The 18075-nt window shown below is 43.2% G+C and overlaps 1 protein-coding gene across 1 annotated transcript in view; it reads right to left on the reverse strand.

Moving 5' to 3' along the window:
* Nucleotides 1-18075, reverse strand: part of LOC137534720 (uncharacterized) — a 32878-nt gene that overhangs the window by 10211 nt on the left and 4592 nt on the right. The window contains exons 2-5 of the mRNA XM_068256338.1: nt 9228-9331; nt 9009-9106; nt 8801-8915; nt 1-94 (exon numbers count right to left, since the gene is read on the reverse strand). The exon at nt 1-94 is cut by the window's left edge and continues 103 nt beyond it. Of these exons, the coding sequence (XP_068112439.1) occupies nt 1-94; nt 8801-8915; nt 9009-9106; nt 9228-9261 (341 nt within the window). The 5' untranslated portion in view covers nt 9262-9331. The remainder of the gene's footprint in view (nt 95-8800; nt 8916-9008; nt 9107-9227; nt 9332-18075) is intronic.

The raw sequence follows: 18075 nt of genomic DNA on the forward strand, positions 1-18075 counted from the left end.
CCTGGGGAATATTGGGTGATGCCATTATCTTCTGCATTATAATCTGGAGGTGGGATAAGACGTCCCTCTGAGCTGTTCCACACATCCTGTCCATCTGTGGGAGAAATCATTACATATTTTCAACTTCTCCCAGCAGTACAATCAAGAGTTTTTTCACAAAGCTTAGCCTCAAAGTAATTCTTCACATTCTGCTTTTTCGGTTTTTCAAATTCAAGTCCCTATTTCAAAGCACTCAATGAACATGTTATTACATCCACCGTTGTGCCTCCTTATTTGCGCAGGTAACTAATCATCTAATCACGTTGCTGCAGGGCAATATTTCCAGTAAACGTATACATTAACCACTTACTGCACCAGGTGCAGTATAATTACGGCCTGGGAAAACTTCACTTGAAGTCCCAGGGCCGTGAATATTCATCTTCAGAGGCGGGCAGGCACTGCTCGCTCTCGCGTGCGCTTCCGTTGTCACAGTTCCCATTCATTAATCTAAGTCCCAGTGTCAATGAACGCCGGCATCTGTAAGATGCCTGCATCATTGTATCTTCCAGAGTTACAGTGCCACCCATTACTTCCTTTTCACGTACTTACGTACACGAATAGTAAATAATGTGCAAGGACATCTTGTGGCCAAATAGTAAAACTACACCTAAATACATTTTATTTAATAAAAATACCAACCCTTACATTTAAAATTAACTGCTCCCCTCCCACACTCTTCACTAGTACCCAAATATTTTTTTTTTGTATTACAAAAAAAAAAAAAAAAAAGACAAATAGTTACTTTACGGACTGAACTTTCTTAATATGTATGTCAAGAGGGTATATTATGGTTATTTTGTAATTTATGGGCCTATAATAAGTGATGGACTCAAAACTGCAAAAAAAACCACCTTTATTTCCGAATAAAATATTGGCGCCATACACTGTACTAGGGAAATCTTTAGAACGTTGCAATAACCGGGACAAATGGGCAAATAGGGCAAGTAGGGGTTTTATCCACAATAGAACATTTTATTTTAAAATTATAATGGAAAAGCATTTTTTTCTTATTATTCCAATTAAAATGCATTTAGAATAAAATAATTCTTAGCATAATGTACCTCCAAAGAAAGCCTAATTGGTGGCAAAAAAAAAACAAGATATAGATCATTTTGTTGTGATTACTAGTGATTAAGTTATTGGCGAAAGAAAGGGAGGAGCTTCGAAAGGTAAAAATTGCTCTGGTCCTAAAGGGGTACAAACCCCTCAGTGGTCAAGTGGTTAAATACCAAAAAGGATTATAGTAAAACTCCTGGTAACAGATGGGCTGCTCCCAGTACTTCTGTATCTGATAATCTCCCAGGATTGTCACACAAAACAGTCTCTGGAACACCTTGTTGGTTTCCACTTTCCTCCTCACTCATTAGGGTTGATTCACTAAACCGTGCTATGACAAAATTCACGCCTTATCAGAGATAACATGCCTTATCAAAGTTTACACGCCTTATCAGAGTAGCATAGCAAGCACTACGAACTTATGCCTGCTAATTGGCAATGGCACTCGTCCTGCCCTGAGCTCCTGCGGGTTCGTAGCGCTCGCTATACTACTCTGATAAGGCATGTTAACTTTGATAAGGAGTGTTATCTTTGATAAGGTGTGCTATCTGTCATAACACGGTTTAGTGAATCAACCCCATTGTATGCCCATGCAGAATTGCAGAGGCTAAATAAAGGGCGTTAGTATGATTGAGGTGAGCCAGTATGAAAGTCCATAGGGAACAGCTGTTCAATCACAGCAATGTCTACAACTTGAATTATTGTAATTGGCTGAATTGTGTGGGCATATTATTACTACAACCTATCTGAAACCTAGCAGTTTGAGAGTGTGCTGTCTGCCCAATCACATTAGTGGAATTTCTCTATGGACTTTCTCGCTGGGCCACCTCAACCATACTAGCACCAAATAAAGAGGCTGGCTGACACACGCATCGGGTGGAAGAGGTGTAATGGACTTCCATGTAGTTCTGCTAAGAGAGTGACTTAAACCATGCTTTCTAAAGGCATTATTACTAAAATAATAAAAGATTAACTGAGAGCAACAGTTGGTAAAATACTATTTTCGGGGGGGCGTGGCTGCCGGCGGAGTAGATGGCAGTGTGATTGCGGAGCTCAGTCTCTGATCTAGCTTTAAGCGGCGCTATAGCGACTGTTTGCCCGGTACAGCGGCTCAGAGGGATGGAGGAGGACCACAGTATGGAGATGGACGCCTCCAAGAAAAGAAAAAAAGCGTCCAAACCACAGAAGCTCACAGACTTCTTTCCTGGCAAGCCGCGGGGAGGGAATCAAGATGGCGCCGGCTCACTTAACACAGCGCCAGCATCTACTCACCTCATAGACGGAGGAGGCAATGGCGCAGCTCTAAGGGCAGGAGGCATGGCAGAAGGTTCGGATGATTCTTCTCCCTCTCCAAGCACCTCTTCCTCCAGAAGCCCGGCCAAATCTCGGCAGAAGACACAGGACAGGGAGGACACTGAGGCTGAGGTAAGCCCTGGCTCTGTGCACACTTCTCCATTAACCGAGTAGCACTTCCCAGCTATAGAGGGTTTCCCCACCTCCTCACAGTCAGTGTCCCAGGACTTTATTAAGGATATTCTGATTTCCTTTAAACACTATCACCAGTGAAATAAATGCCTTAGCAATCTCATTCCAGAATTCTATCAGTTCACTGGGAGAGAGAGTCTCTCATACTGAAGACCAGGTAGCTCTGCTTACACAAGAACACAACAAAGCAGTGGACTGCATGGACTCACATACAACAGACATCTCATGGATAAAGGAGAAAATTACCGACGCAGAGGATAGAAATCGCCGCAACAATCTTAACTTTCGCGGCATTGATGAGTCAATCCCATCTGCCGGTCTGTGTGACTGCATAAAATCTCTTTTGAAAGCTACTTTTCCTGCCATGAATGATTTGGAACTGGCACTAGATCGTGCCCACAGACTGCCGAAAGCCAAATCTCTCCCTGACTCCACCCCTACAGACGTCATAACAAGATTCGTATTTTTTCAAACAAAGGAAGCGTTACTTTCTTAAATCAGAACCCAAGGAAACTTGCCTTCTCCCTACCATCAGCTGCAACTATACTCGGACTTGTCACAGGTCACGCTACAAAACCGCAAGGTGTTGTCACCTATCACAAGAGTCCTGCGTCAACACCAAATCCCTTACAGATGGGGGTTTCCCACCAAGCTATTGATTTCTCGTGGAGAGCACAAATGCGCTATCACTAACACGGAACAAGGTCTTTTAGCCCTCAAACGTCTTAACCTACCTCCTCCACAAGACACCACCTCAACCCGCAGCTCTACTCCAATGTCCAAATTACCGCAAGAGTGGCAATGGGTAATTCATAGATAGATCTGGAGCCCTGCATTACTTCTGGTTCCCCCTTTCTCCAAGGCTGAACTATGCTTCAGGGTATGGCCTCTATATGCTGGTCACCAGGAGTCTGCCCTGATCTCCCCATGAAGTATCCCAGAAGACTTTGGCCTATCTACATATGTTCAACCTACATATATCTTTTAATATGTTCAATTTCTATGTTTGATTGCTATCTCCTCTACCACACTGAGTAATGCTTTGTATTGTATGTGTACCTGGTGGCCTGGCTGCTTATTACAGTGTAAGCTTTTTCTGGATGAACGATGGCTCTTAAAATTTTTCATTAAATGTAAAAGGTCTTAATACCGCTTTTAAAAAAGTATGCTTTGGAAAGAAGCTACCCAAGCTAAAGCAAATGTGATATTCGCACAGGAGACTCATCTTTTGGAATCTCACAATCATGTGTCATAACCCAAATTTTGCTCATACTATTTTTAGTAACAGAAAAAAAGAGGGGTCTTAATTTCCTTTCATAGAAATTTAGCACTAAATAATACAGACTCAGTAAAGGACCCGCTGGGTAGATTTATTATAGCAATCTGCACAATAAATGAAGTTACCTACAAACTGGTATGCATTTATGCACCTAATCAGGGCCAGGTCTCCTTCATGAAAAATTTGTTTCAAAAGGTTGAGGCTGTCAAACAGGGAGAGGTCATTTATGGAGGGGACTTTAATGCAAACCTAAATCCGAACTTGGAATCATCTAAAGTCTCTGCTAAACCTATCTCCCCGCTAGGTAAATTGATCCATACGGAAAATGAAAATGAACCATGGAGAACCCTTCACGGACCCGAAAAATATTTCACTTTTTTCTCAAATGTGCACCGCACTTACACCAGGATAGACCTCTTCCTGCTTGACAGCATCACTTTACAAAAGACCATGGACTCCACAACAGGTTCAATCACGTGTGGTCAGACCACGCGCCTATTAATATAACTATTTCTCAAACTAATTTTAATGTTAAACAGGGCCCATGGAGAATAAATACCTCACTTTTAAAGCGGACCCAAACCAAACATTTGTTTAATTCAAAATATTTAGTTGCACCACTCTGACACATACAAAGATAAATAAACACTCCTTCAAGCCTATGAGCATTTCAGTGCATGCTTTTCACCCTTCTCTTTTCATACCTAGGGTTACACAGGTAGCAGCCATTAGCAATTCCTCCTTTGCTGGACACCATCTCCTCCACCAGTTTGCCGGATTCTGTCCCGGCAATATGAAAGGAAGGGAGGGGTTTCTCCAATAAATGTAAAATATTTTACATTTGTCATCATGCAGCTGAAAAAAGGCTGCTATTTATTATTATAATTTAGAAAAGAGATTTTATTTCCGAAATCATGTATTTTTTATTTGGGTCCACTTTAAATTATGATAACAACGACTCTTATATTTTTTGATATTTTCGTGGAATGAAGGGGGAGAAACGAGTGGGATATCGGTCTGGAGTGCTCATAAAGCATTCATTAGAGTGGTTCTACCCCTTAGTTGGGTCTACCCAAAAGAAAAAGAGAGAAGCACAAATATCAGCTCTGCTTATGAACTCCCCCTTCCAGGCCCCTCTATGCACACTGCCTGTGTGTTATTTAGGATTAGAGCAGCTTCTCTCTTCTCTCTTATCTTTTACAAGCTGGATAAATCGTCCTCTGAGCTGGCTGGGCTTTCACATACTGAAGAATTACAGACAAGGGCAAAGCTGTTTGCAGGAAGAAACGAGCAGCCTGAAACTTCAGTGCATGAGAACAGGGGGAAAGAAACACACAAATGATCTCTTGAGATTCAAAAGGAAGGCTGTATACAGCCTGCTTGTGTATGGATGTATTTTCTATGTGTGGACATACTGTACATCAACCTACTTCCTGTTTTGGTGGCCATTTTGTTTGTTTATAAACAAACTTTTTAACCACTTTTAATGCGACGAGGAGCGACGAAATTGTGTCAGAGGGTAATAGGAGATGTCCCCTAACGCACTGGTATGTTTACTTTTGTGCGATTTTAACAATACAGATTCTCTTTAATGGGGGGAATAGATTTCTCTAGGTCTAGTTATGGCTAACCTTGGCACTCCAGCTGTGACAAAACTACAAATCCCATCATGCCTCTGTCTCCCAGAGTTATGCTTAGAGCTGTCAGAGTATTGCAATGCCTCCTGGGACTTGTAGTTCCACCACAGCTGGAGTGCCAAGGTTATCCATCACTGCTCTGGGTGGTCCAAGGTGGGAATCTCTTATCTGAACGAAATCTAAGAGAGGGGCAACTTATGGGAATTTGATAGGCTTAATCAATTATTTAGTTTAGATGGGTCCCAGTTCTTTACATACTTAAGATTACAACACTGGGTAAAAGCAAACAAAATTTGCTTTCCTTCGTTGTCCAAACATATTTACACCTTCCTAATTAGTTCAATCCTATTAAAGGGAGGGATCTCAATGTGGTACAGATCCTTCACAAATGATGCGCAGCTATCATTAACAAAACACGCTACTTGTTGTTCCTATGATCTTCATTCCAACATCGAGGTAAAGCACGCAATCAAAGCTACACGTAGTGCTTCCAAACTTTCATACTGCCTCACTCACTGGGAGACACTCCAAAAATCTTTCTTAAATGGTATTTAACTCCCAGGAAACTGGCTGCTTTTGACCCTTTACAATCTTCACTTTGATGGAGGCAATGTGGTCAAGTGGGTACCTTGGCCCATCGTCTATGGGAATGCCCAAAATTGGATGATTATTGGTTTGAAATCCAGGAAAAAATATCATCTTTCATACATCTCCCATTTGTATTATTTCCAACATAGGTTTTCAAGAGGTGGAGCTTAAATATAGAAAAGGAGTTTTTCATATTCTTGCAGCGGCTAGACATCTCTTAGACATCTCTTAGTGACTAATTATAAGTCCTCGGAAATACCTATACTAACTCAACTATTATACCTAACGCAATATAACCTCTCTCTGGAATCGAGATTGAGAGCTCACAGGGAAAAAAAGGGTCCGGACTATATTATGTCACTCAACTAACGAGCCAACTTGCCTCCTTGTCTCTATGGATATGGGACTGAATGGCAGTAGTAGAACTAAGTCCTTGATGTTACATACTTAGTAGCTCTCTATTTTACAGCATGTCAGTACAACCAGGTATATTGGTATAAGAGACCTAAGAAAGTCAGGTACTCAAGTACAAGGCTACGCATCTCTAAACCCTTTATGTATAGCTTAAAAAGAGCATAGGTAGGGGTGATGGTTATGTTCATGGTTATGTTGTATGTTTTATGTTCATTGTTATGTAAACTAGTATAAGTTTTTCTACTGTCAATAATATTCTAGTAGTTCTCTGATAATGGAATTCCTTAGCATGACTGGCTGAGGTTTTCTACTTAGCAGAGGTTTTACCCCAGTTTTGCTACGTATGTGATGGCACGGCCAGACGCTAATGTTGCTCCATGGTATTCCTCTGTATACTTAGGCCTACGAGGCCTTAATCAATGTTCTCTATTTTATGACTCTGTATGTTGAAAAAAACGTAATAAAAATTATTGAATTAAAAAAAAACAACTATTTTCCACAAGCCCAGTCAGCAAGCATGACATCCCAAGATGGCACCCAAGGGTCTTAGGAGCTGCTGACGGAGGATATGGTAGACGAATGGACTCCGGCTACCCCAGCAAGGGTTTCCTGGCTCACCAAGAAAGATCTGGATGAAATCCTTGATGCAATTTACAAATAAAATGGTCTTGAAGGCAGCTACAATCTGAAATCCAGCCTACTACCACTATGCTGCATCAGGAAATTGTGGCTTTGTGGCTTGAAATAGACAGACTAGACGGAGCACATGATGACCTATGACAGACCCATGGTGAAGTCCAGAGAGACCATGACTCCTTACAAAACAGCAGTATCTCAGTTACAAGTACAGGCCTTGACACCCTCAACCGCCACAACAACTTTAGGATCTGAATTCTTGGTGAGTCCTATAGATTTATCACTTCATATGGAGGAGAACATTTTTTGCCATCAATTTAGAAAGGGGTCGTTCACAGAGAGAGTGGTTAAAATCTGGAATATCTTACCTCAGGAAGTAGTTATGGTCAACTCTATATCTGCATTTAAAGAGGGCTTGGATGCTTTCCTTGCATTGAAGGACATCATCGTCTATAATTACTGGGTAGTTCCCAGGAAAGTTGATCCAGGGACTTATCTGACTACCATCTGCAGTCGGGAAGGATTTTTTTCCCTTTTAAGGCTAATTGACCCGGGCCTTATAAGGTTTTTTGATCAACTGGGATATGTGCCGGTTCAGATTGGTGATTTTTTTTCCTTTCTGGTTGAACTTGATGGACGGATGCCTTTTTTTTACCAAACTATGTTACTATGATGTTATACTGGAGATGGCCTTTTACATGGTGCACAGTATCTCCTCCTTATTTGTTGGGAATATGATATTATTCGTAGGAATGGATTTGTTAGTACTATGTACTATGTTAGTACTATGACGCTATTCTGAGGAATCAAGATAGTTATTTCATATGGTGTACAGTATCTCTTCAGTTGTTGGCACTCTGATGTTATACTGAGGAATGGAGATGAGCCTTTCATATGGTGTACAGTATCTCCTCCTCATTTGTTGGTACTATGATGTTATACTGAGGAATGGAGATGGGCCTTTCATATGGTGTACAGTATCTCCTTCTCATTTGTTGGTACTATGATGTTATACTGAGGAATGGAGATGGGCCTTTCATATGGTGTACAGTATCTCCTCCTCATTTGTTGGCACTATGATGTTATACTGAGGAATGGAGATGGGCCTTTCATATGGTGTACAGTATCTCCTCCTCATTTGTTGGTGCTATGATGTTATACTGAGGAATGGAGATGGGCCTTTCATATGGTGTACAGTATCTCATCCTCATTTGTTGGTACTATGATGTTATACTGAGGAATGGAAATGGGCCTTTCATATGGCGTGCAGTATCTCCTCCTCATTTGTTGGTAGTATGATGTTATACTATCCAATGGAGATGGGCCTTTCATATGGTGTACAGTATCTCCTCCTCATTTTCTGGAACATGATGTTATACTGAGGAATGGGAATGGACCTTTCATAGTATTTCCACATCCACTGTCAGTCAATGTGCATCTAGAGTTCCTCACCTACCTGCACCAATAGACAGAGGACGTTCCTTCTCTTCAGCTGTCATCATCATATGATGCACCAGAGATTGCCAATCACCTCTGATATACATCTCTTCATCCTCTTTAATTGTAACTTTTAAAGACTGCTGATTACTGCTACCATACATCTCCTCTTCTTTCACTTTAATTTTCACCACAATTTCATCATCCTGCACCATAGACAGCTGATTACCTCTCACATATGTCTCTTCTTCTTTTTTAATTGTTCTCATCTCCTCCGAAGACTGCTCATCACTCCTCAAATACCTTTCTCCATCTTCATTTTTAATTGTAATTTGCTTCTCATGCTAAAACCCCAAAATGATAGAAAACCACAACTTTATCGGTCTCAAACATCATAGATTTACATTTATAAGATTTACATTGTCAGTTATGCCTACCTTATGATGATGGTGGATGGAATGATCTTCCTGTGGACAGTCCAAGGAATAAAGAGGACCTGTACATCTCTCTGGTGGGATTCTGTTACTGGATCCATCTGTGGGAAACACACACAATGACTGATTACATTGTTTCTATGTGTTTATCAGAGGATGGGGAATCTAGGTAGTCCTTCTGTACTGCTCTCTCCTTTACAAGAAATGAAAATCTCCTCTTACCCAGTGATGTGAAGAGCGGCTGACTCTCCATCATGGTGTACCTCTAAATGCTGCCACTTCTGCATAGAGAAACCGGCAGCAACATCCTAACATCTTTTAGAAACCTGAAAAAAACAAAAAGAACCTTAAGTCACTCCCATGAATAAGGCAATTACTCTTGCTACTATAGAAACGATAACTCTGCAGATCAAGACTCTGCACTCTACCGATAGGAGGGGTAGCTCTGCAGAGCAGGTCTCTGCACTATTCCTATAGAAGAGGTAACACTGCAGGTCAGGACTCAACAGTCTTCCTATAGGAGGGGTAACTCTGCAGGTCAGGACTTTTCACTGTTCCTATAGGATGGGTAACTCTGCTGGTCAGGACTCTGCACTCTTCCTATAGGAGAGGTAACTCTGCAGGTCAGGACTCTAAATTATTCCTATAGGAGAAGTAACTCTGCATGTCAGGACTCTGCACCCCTCCTATAGGAGGAGTAACTCTGCTGGTTAGGACTCCAAATTATTACTATAGGAGAAGTAGACCTGCATGTGGGAACTCTAAATTATTCCTATAGGAGGGGTAACTCTGCATTGCAGGATTCTGCACTCTTCCTATTGGAGTGGTAACTCTGCAGGTCAGGACTCTGCACTCTTCCTATAGGAGGGGTAACTCTGCAGTTTTCTTATATAAGGGGTAGCTCTGCATGTCAGGACTCTGCATTCTTCCTGGCCTTGGCCCCAGTCCTCACATCCCTGTTTAACCTGTCCCTATCCACAGGCACTTTCCCTTCAGACATCAAGCAGGCCATTGTAATAACCCTGCTCAAAAAACCCTCCCTCGACCCCTCACTACCCTCTAACTACTGCCCTTTCCCCCTCCTCCGCCTTGCCTCAAAACTCCTTGAGCGTCTGGTTCACAGATGCCTGACCAACTTCTTACTGGACCCACTGCAATCTGTATTTCAGCCTGCGCACTTAAACAAAACAGTTCTTGCCAAAGTGGTCAATGACCTCGCCTTAGCTAAAGAGGAAGGCAAATACTCAATTTTTCTCTTCCTTGACCTTTCAGCAGCTTTTGACACAGTGGACCACCCTCTACTCCTCCAGTCCATGGGCATTCATGACCTTGCCCTGGCCTGGTTCTCATCCTACCTCTCCAATCGCTCCTTCAGTACATCCTTCAATGAGCCCTCATCCACCCCCCAACCACCTCTCGGTAGGAGTCCCGAAGGCTCAGTCCTTGGCCCCTTATAGTTCTCCTTATACACATCCTCCATTGGCAAGGTTATCTCATCCATGGCTTTTAACTATCATCTGTATGCAGATGACACCCAGATTTACCTCCACATCCCTGACCTATCCACCACTACCATGGACAAGGTCTCCTCCTGCCTATCAGCCAGCTTCACCTGGATGTCTGCAAGGTTCCTGAAACTAAACCTGGACAAAATGGAATTTATGATTTTCCCACCCCGGCCATCATTGACCCTTCCAGATGTGCATGCCACTATTAACTACACTACCATTTGCCCTACCTCTCAAGCCCATTGTCTGGGTGTCACCCTGGACTCCGCACTCTCCTTCACCCCACACATCCAAAACCTCATGAAGTCCTGCTACTTCCACCTCCTCAACATCTGCAAAATCCACCCTTTCTTGACTGCTGTCACCACCAAACTCCTCATCTATGCCCTCATAATTTCCCGCTTCGACTACTGCAATGCCCTTCTGTCTGGTCTCCCTATGACCTGAATTGCCCCAGTGCAGTCCATCATAAATGTGGCAGCCAGTATCATCCACTCCTCCCATCACTCCACCAAGGCGACTCCCCTCTGTGCATCCCTCCACTGGCTTCCTATCCAGTCCAGAATCAGATTAAAGATACTGTGTCTGGCCTACAAATCTGTCTACAAAACCTGCCAGACCTACATATCCAATCTTACTCAGAGGTACACACCTAGCCACTCACTCCGCTCCTCCATGGAACTTCGCCTGACTAACACCCCCCCCCCCCCCATCACCCAGTCCCATGCACTCCTCCAGGACTTCTAAAGAGCTGCTCCAACACTATGGAACTCCCTGCCTCCCCCCATTAGGTTTGCACTGTCTTTCAACATCTTTAAGAAGGCCCTCAAAATGCACCTTTTCACCCTGGCCTACCCCTGCCCACTGGTGCTCTAAATCTGCCGCTGAACGCTGAACTTTGGTGCCCTACCTTTCGTGTCTTAACCTCTCCCTCTAAATTGTAAGCCTTTGACAGGGTCCTCTTCCTTGTGTCTCCTACCTGATGAATGACGCACCTCCATCAGCATACACCCACCCTATGAATCTGAGTGAACTCAATTTGCCTAATCTTCATGCACCCATCCAGTGACTAAGCATTTCCTGTACTGATACTGTGCTGCGTGATCCAGTTTGCATGTATTCCTGTATTGTCGTATAGCTGTATGCCACCCCTAAATATTGTACCTACTACCTAAACTGGGGACACATTTAGACCTGTTACCTAACTGGGGACACCTATAGACCTACTACCTAAACTGGGGACACCTATAGACCTACTACCTAAAGTGGGGACACCTATAGACCTATTACCTAAATGGGGACACCTATAGACCTATTACCTAACTAGGGACACCTATAGCCCTACTACCGAAACTGGGGACATCTATAGACCTACTACCTAGACTGGGGACACCTATATACCTCCTACCTAACTGGGGACACCTATAGACATACAGTGGCTTGCAAAAGTATTTGGCCCCTTTGAAGTTTTCCACATTTTGTCACATTACTGCCACAAACATGAATCAATTTTATTGGAATTCCACGTGAAAGACCAGTACAAAGTGGTGTACACGTGAGAAGTGGAACAAAAATCATACATGATGCCAAACATTTTTTACAAATAAATAACTGCAAAGTGGGGTGTGCGTAATTATTCAGCCCCGAGTCAATACTTTGTAGAACCACCTTTTGCTGCAATTACAGCTGCCAGTTGTGATGTATGATATGTAATAACTGTGTTTTTTGTTTAATGTATTTTATTCCTGCTTTGTTTGTTTGCTGTGATTGTGTTACTGGAGTCAGGTGGGGGATATACTATTGTTCTGTTGTGTGTTAGCAGACTGGCCTTGTCCTTATCACCTGATTATATTTGAGGTGTGTTTGTTGACAATCCTAATTTATTGTCTGGTAGAGAGGGAGAAACAGTCAGTTTGGTGTGAGACAGCTGGGTGAAAGCTGTATGCTACTCTGCTGATGTAACTTTGCTGACAAATGCTTCAGAATAAAGTGTTCATCATTGGATTCCATGTCTGCTCACTGTTTATGGACAATCCTCATGTCATATCATGACATATTGGTGAGCAGTGCTGGGACAGAGCAGACTTTAAAAGACCAGAAGCATGGAGGAGATGCTGCAAGAGCTCAAAATCACTACCCTTCGGAAATTATGCCGTAAGAGGGGCTTACATCCTGATGGGCTGAAGAAACCTCAGCTTGTGGAACTTTTGATGGAGAGGATACAAACTGCCAGTAATGGTGAGGCACCGAGTGAAAGTGGACATGTGCAGACCACTGAAAGCCTGGAGGAACAGACCCAGGAAGGTGTTGCCAGAGGTGAGGACATGCTTCTCACATTGCTCAGAGTGCTGAGTGAGATGATGGCACAGAATGTGAACCGATCTCAGGGGGGAATGTTACAGCCACGTATGGACACTGTCAGACTGTATTCCTTATTCCCCATGTTTGATGAAAGTAAAGAGGAAATAGATGCCTACTTAGAAACCTTTGAACTGATATGTGAGACACATTGTATTCCAACCAGTGAGTGGCATCGCATTCTGTTGGGAAAGCTGACTGGCCGGGCCAGTGACACTTTTAAATCGCTCCCTCTGGCACAACGAATGAACTTTACTGAATTGAAGCGGGCATTTCTGGCTCGGTATGCCAAAACTCCCGAGACATACAGACAGTCTTTCCGATCACTGTGTAAGACCTCACAAACCTCTTTTACTGAGTTCGGAGTGAAGCTGCATCATGTATTTAATCAGTGGATTCAGGGCAGTGGTGTCAGGACTTTGGAAGACTTAAAAGAACTGTGTTTGCGGGAACAATTCCTGAGCTGCTTTCCTCTAGAGCTGAAAATGTGGGTATTGGATCGGAACCCTCCAACAATGAGGGAGGCTGCAAAGCTGGCCGATCAGTTTGTGGAGAACCGGTCCCAGGTGTGGCATCTTCCAAAGGATTCGTGTGTCTGTGAAGCATCCAGGACAGCATCTTGTGTAGAGCCCAGGCCCACCACTCCAGAGAGGAGTTCTGCCACTTCAGCTGTTACAAAGAACAAGGTGAGGAAGTCCTGTTTTGGCTGTGGTTCAACTGAGCACCTGGTAGCAGCATGCCCGCATGTCATCAGAGACAATGGAACTGCTCAGTTTCCTCAGCCCACTGATGGTAGAAATGTGGCAACTAACTCCTCAGGCATTTCCCCATTCTTAAGAACAGTAGCGGAAAAAGACAATGCCAGAGGGATTAATTATGTTTGTCTGTCAAATAATATCTTGACCAGTGACTCATCTGACTGTGCCCAGTCCCACGGAGCTTGCAGGACAAATTCCAAGGTGTACATTGGACACTTGGGAAGCCAAATCAGCAAGTGGGAGTTGAGGCAAGTGTTTTGCCACTATGGACCTGTGCGCCATATCTGGGTCTCCAGGAGTCCACCTGGATTTGGCTTTGTGGAGTTTGAGAATCCAGAAGATGCAGCAAGGGCTGTAGTTGGATTGAACAGACAAATTGTATGTGGACATCGAGTCAAAGTTGAACTGGCATATACAAAAGCGAGAACAATTAACTATGAACTCCCACCTAGGTTGAGAAGGAGCAGGTGGACAGATTTGCCACGTGCCTGTACCTCAGTCTCACCCAACTAATGGGTTCACCTGGGGGTCCAGGAATGTAAGGGGGGAGGAATGTGATGTATGATATGTAATAACTGTTTTTTGTTTAATGTATTTTGTTCCTGCTTTGTTTGTTTGCTGTGATTGTGTTACTGGAGTCTGGTGGGGGATATACTATTGTTCTGTTGTGTGTTAGCAGACTGGCCTTGTCCTTATCACCTGATTATATTTGAGGTGTGTTTGTTGACAATCCTAATTTATTGTCTGGTAGAGAGGGAGAAACAGTCAGTTTGGTGTGAGACAGCTGGGTGAAAGCTGTATGCTACTCTGCTGATGTAACTTTGCTGACAAATGTTTCAGAATAAAGTGTTCATCATTGAATTCCATGTCTGCTCACTGTTTATGGACAATCCTCATGTCATATCATGACACCAGTCTTTTAGGGTATGTCTCTACCAGCTTTGTACATCTAGAGACTGAAATACTTGTCCATTCTTCTTTGCAAAACATCTCCAGCTCAGTCAGATTAGATGGACAGCGTTTGTGAACAACAGTTTTCAGATCTTGCCACAGATTCTCGATTAGATTTAGATCTGGACTTTGACTTGGCAATTCTAACACATGGATATGTTTTGTTTTAAACCATTCCATTGTTGCCCTGGCTTAATGTTTAGGGACATTGTCCTGCTGGAAGGTGAACCTCCGCCCCAGTCTCAAGTCTTTTGCAGACTCCAAGAGGTTTTCTTCCAAGATTGCCCTGTATTTGGCTCCATCCATCTTCCCATCAACTCTGACCAGCTTCCCTGTCCCTGCTGAAGAGAAGCATTACCAGAGCATGATGCTGCAACCATCATATTTGACCGTGGGGATGGTGTGTTCAGAGTGATGTGCAGTGTTCGTTTTTCGCCACACATAGCGTTATGCATTTTGGCCAAGAAGTTCCATTTTGGTCTCATCTGATCAGAGCACCTTCTTCCACATGTTTGCTTTGTCCCCCACATGGCTTGTGGCAAACTCCAAACCGGAATTCTTATGCTTTTCTGTTAACAATGGCTATCTTCTTGCCACTTTTCCATACCGGCCAAGTTTGTGCAGTGCATGACTAATAGTTGTCCTATGGACAGATTTCCCCACCTGTAGATCTCTGCAGATCGTCCAAAGTCACCATGGACCTCTTGACTGCATTTCTGATCAGCGCTCTCCTTGTTCGGCCTGTGAGTTTAGGTGGATGGCCTTGTCTTGGTAGGTTTACAGTTGTGCCATACTCCTTCCATTTCTGAATGATCGCTTGAACAGTGCTCCGTGGGATGTTCAAGGCTTTGGAAATCTTTTTGTAGGCTAAGCCTGCTTTAAATTTCTCAATAACTTTATACCTGACCTGTCTGGTGTGTTCTTCGGACTTCATGGTGTTGTTGCTCCCAATATTCTCTTAGACAACCTCTGAGGCCGTGACAGAGCAGCTGTATTTGTACTGACATTAGATTACACACAGGTGCACTCTATTTAGTCATTAGCACTCATCAGGCAATGTCTGTGGGCAACTGACTGCACTCAGACCAAAGGGGGCTGAATAATTACGCACACCCCACTTTGCAGTTATTTGTTTGTAAAATATGTTTGGAATCATGTATGATTTTCGTTCCACTTCTCACATGTACACCACTTTGTATTGGTCTTTCACGTGGAATTCCAATAAAATTGATTCATGTTTGTGGCAGTAATGTGACAAAATGTGGAAAACTTCAAGGGGGCCAAATACTTTTGCAAGCCACTGTACTACCTAAACTGGGGACACCTATAGACCTACTACCTAAACTGGGGACACCTATAGACCTACTACCTAAACTGGGGACACCTATAGACCTACTACCTAAACTGGGGACACCTATAGACCTACTACCTAAACTGGGGATACCTATAGACCTATTACCTAAACTTGGGACACCTAGAACTACTACCTAAACTTGGGACACCTATTATTTTCTGGTGTTATGCTGCCTATTTTGCGATTATTTTCTGGTGAAATGCTGTCCACTTTGTGATTATTTTCTGCTGAAATGCTGCCCACTGAACGATTATTTTCTGCAGAAATGCAGCACACATTGCGATTATTTTATGGTGTTATGCTGCCCACTGTGTGATTATTTTCTGCTAAAATGTTGCCCACATTGCGATTATTTTCTGGTGAAATGCTGCCTACATTGTGATTATTTTCTGCTGCACACATTGTGATTATTTTCTTGTCAAATGCTGCCCACATTGCGATTATTTTCTGGTGAAATGCTGCCCACATTGCGATTATTTTCTGGTGAAATGCTGCCCACATTGTAATTATTTTCTGCTGCACATATTGCGATTATTTTCTGGTGAAATGCTGTACACATTGTGATTATTTTCTAGTGAAATGCTGTACACATTGCGATTATTTTCGTGTGAAATGCTGCCCACATTGCAATTATTTTCTGGTGAAATGATTCCCACATTATGATTATTTTCTGGTGAAATGATGCCCACATTGTGATTATTTTCTGCTGAAATGCTGCACACATTGCAATTATTTTATGGTGAAATGTTGCCCACTTTACGATTATTTTATGGTGAAATGCTGCCCACATTGCAATAATTTTATGGTGAAATGTTGCACACATTGTGATTATTTTCTGGTGAAATGCTGCCCACGTTACGATTAATTTCTGGTGAAATGCTGCACACATTGCAATAATTTTATAGTGAAGCATTGCTTCATTATGATTATTTTATGGTGAAACGCTGCCTCATTACAATTATTTTAAAGTGAAACGCTGCCCCATTACGATTATTTGGCATTTATGGGGGAAGGGGCATCCAAATTTTCGCAAGGGGACTAGTGATTTCTAGTTATGCCCCTGACTACTACCTAAACTGGGGATATGTATAGAACTGGCTATCTGTACTGGGGACACCTATAGACCTGGCTACTTATACTATTTATTTATATAGCGCCAACATATTATGCAGCGCTGTACAGAGTATGTATTGTCACTAATTCTCCCTCAGGGGCTTACATTCTAATCCTTGCCATAGTCATTTGTGTATGTATGGCTGGATGGCTGGATGGATGGTGTAATGGTTAAGGGCTCGGCCTCTGAAACAGGAGACCAGGGTTCGAATCTCGGCTCTGCCTGATCAGTAAGCCAGCACCTATTCAGTAGGAGCTGGCTTACCTAACACTGCTACTGCACTGCTACTGCCTATAGAGCGTGCCCTAGTGGCTGCTGCTCTGGCGCTTTGAGTCCACCAGGAGAAAAGCGCGATATAAATGTTTTTGGTTTTTTTATTATTATTTTTTATGTATCGTAGTCTAGGGCCAATTTTTAGGGGGAAGCCAATTAACTGATCTGTATTGTATTTTATTGGGATGTGGGAGAAAAACTGAGTGCCCGGAAGAAACCCACGCAGACATGGGGAGAACATACAAACTTCTTGCAGATGGAGCCAGGAGCATTCTGCACCTGCGTAATAGTGCTGCGCAGGTGTAGTACACTCCCAGTGGCGGAGTGTGTGCATGCGCACTATGTCAGACAGGCTCAAGTACCTGGACTCATAGCAGAAGATCCAGGTGGCGGAGGAGGACAGCGAGGGACTGATAAGCCTGAAGGGGGCTGGAGAGAGCCCCAGGTATGTATAAATCTATAATTTCATCTGTCTCAGGTTTACTTTGTTACACAGTAGTACTATACATTAGAGATGTCTCGAACCGTTCGCCGGCGAACATCTCAGTCTCTCTGTGCCCTGTACTACTTCCGGGTCTAGGACACGCACCGCCGGGATAGCGCAGGCGTACTACTCCGGGTCATGGCGACCCGGAAGTAGTACAGGGCACAGAGAGATTCGCCCCAGCGAACGGTTCGGGCCATCTCTGCTATACATATGCACTCCCCACAGAGCTGCAGGGAATCCACTGAGAATGTTGTGCACATTCAACAC

Source organism: Hyperolius riggenbachi, chromosome 10, assembly GCF_040937935.1.
Source record: "Hyperolius riggenbachi isolate aHypRig1 chromosome 10, aHypRig1.pri, whole genome shotgun sequence".
NCBI lineage: Eukaryota > Metazoa > Chordata > Amphibia > Anura > Hyperoliidae > Hyperolius > Hyperolius riggenbachi.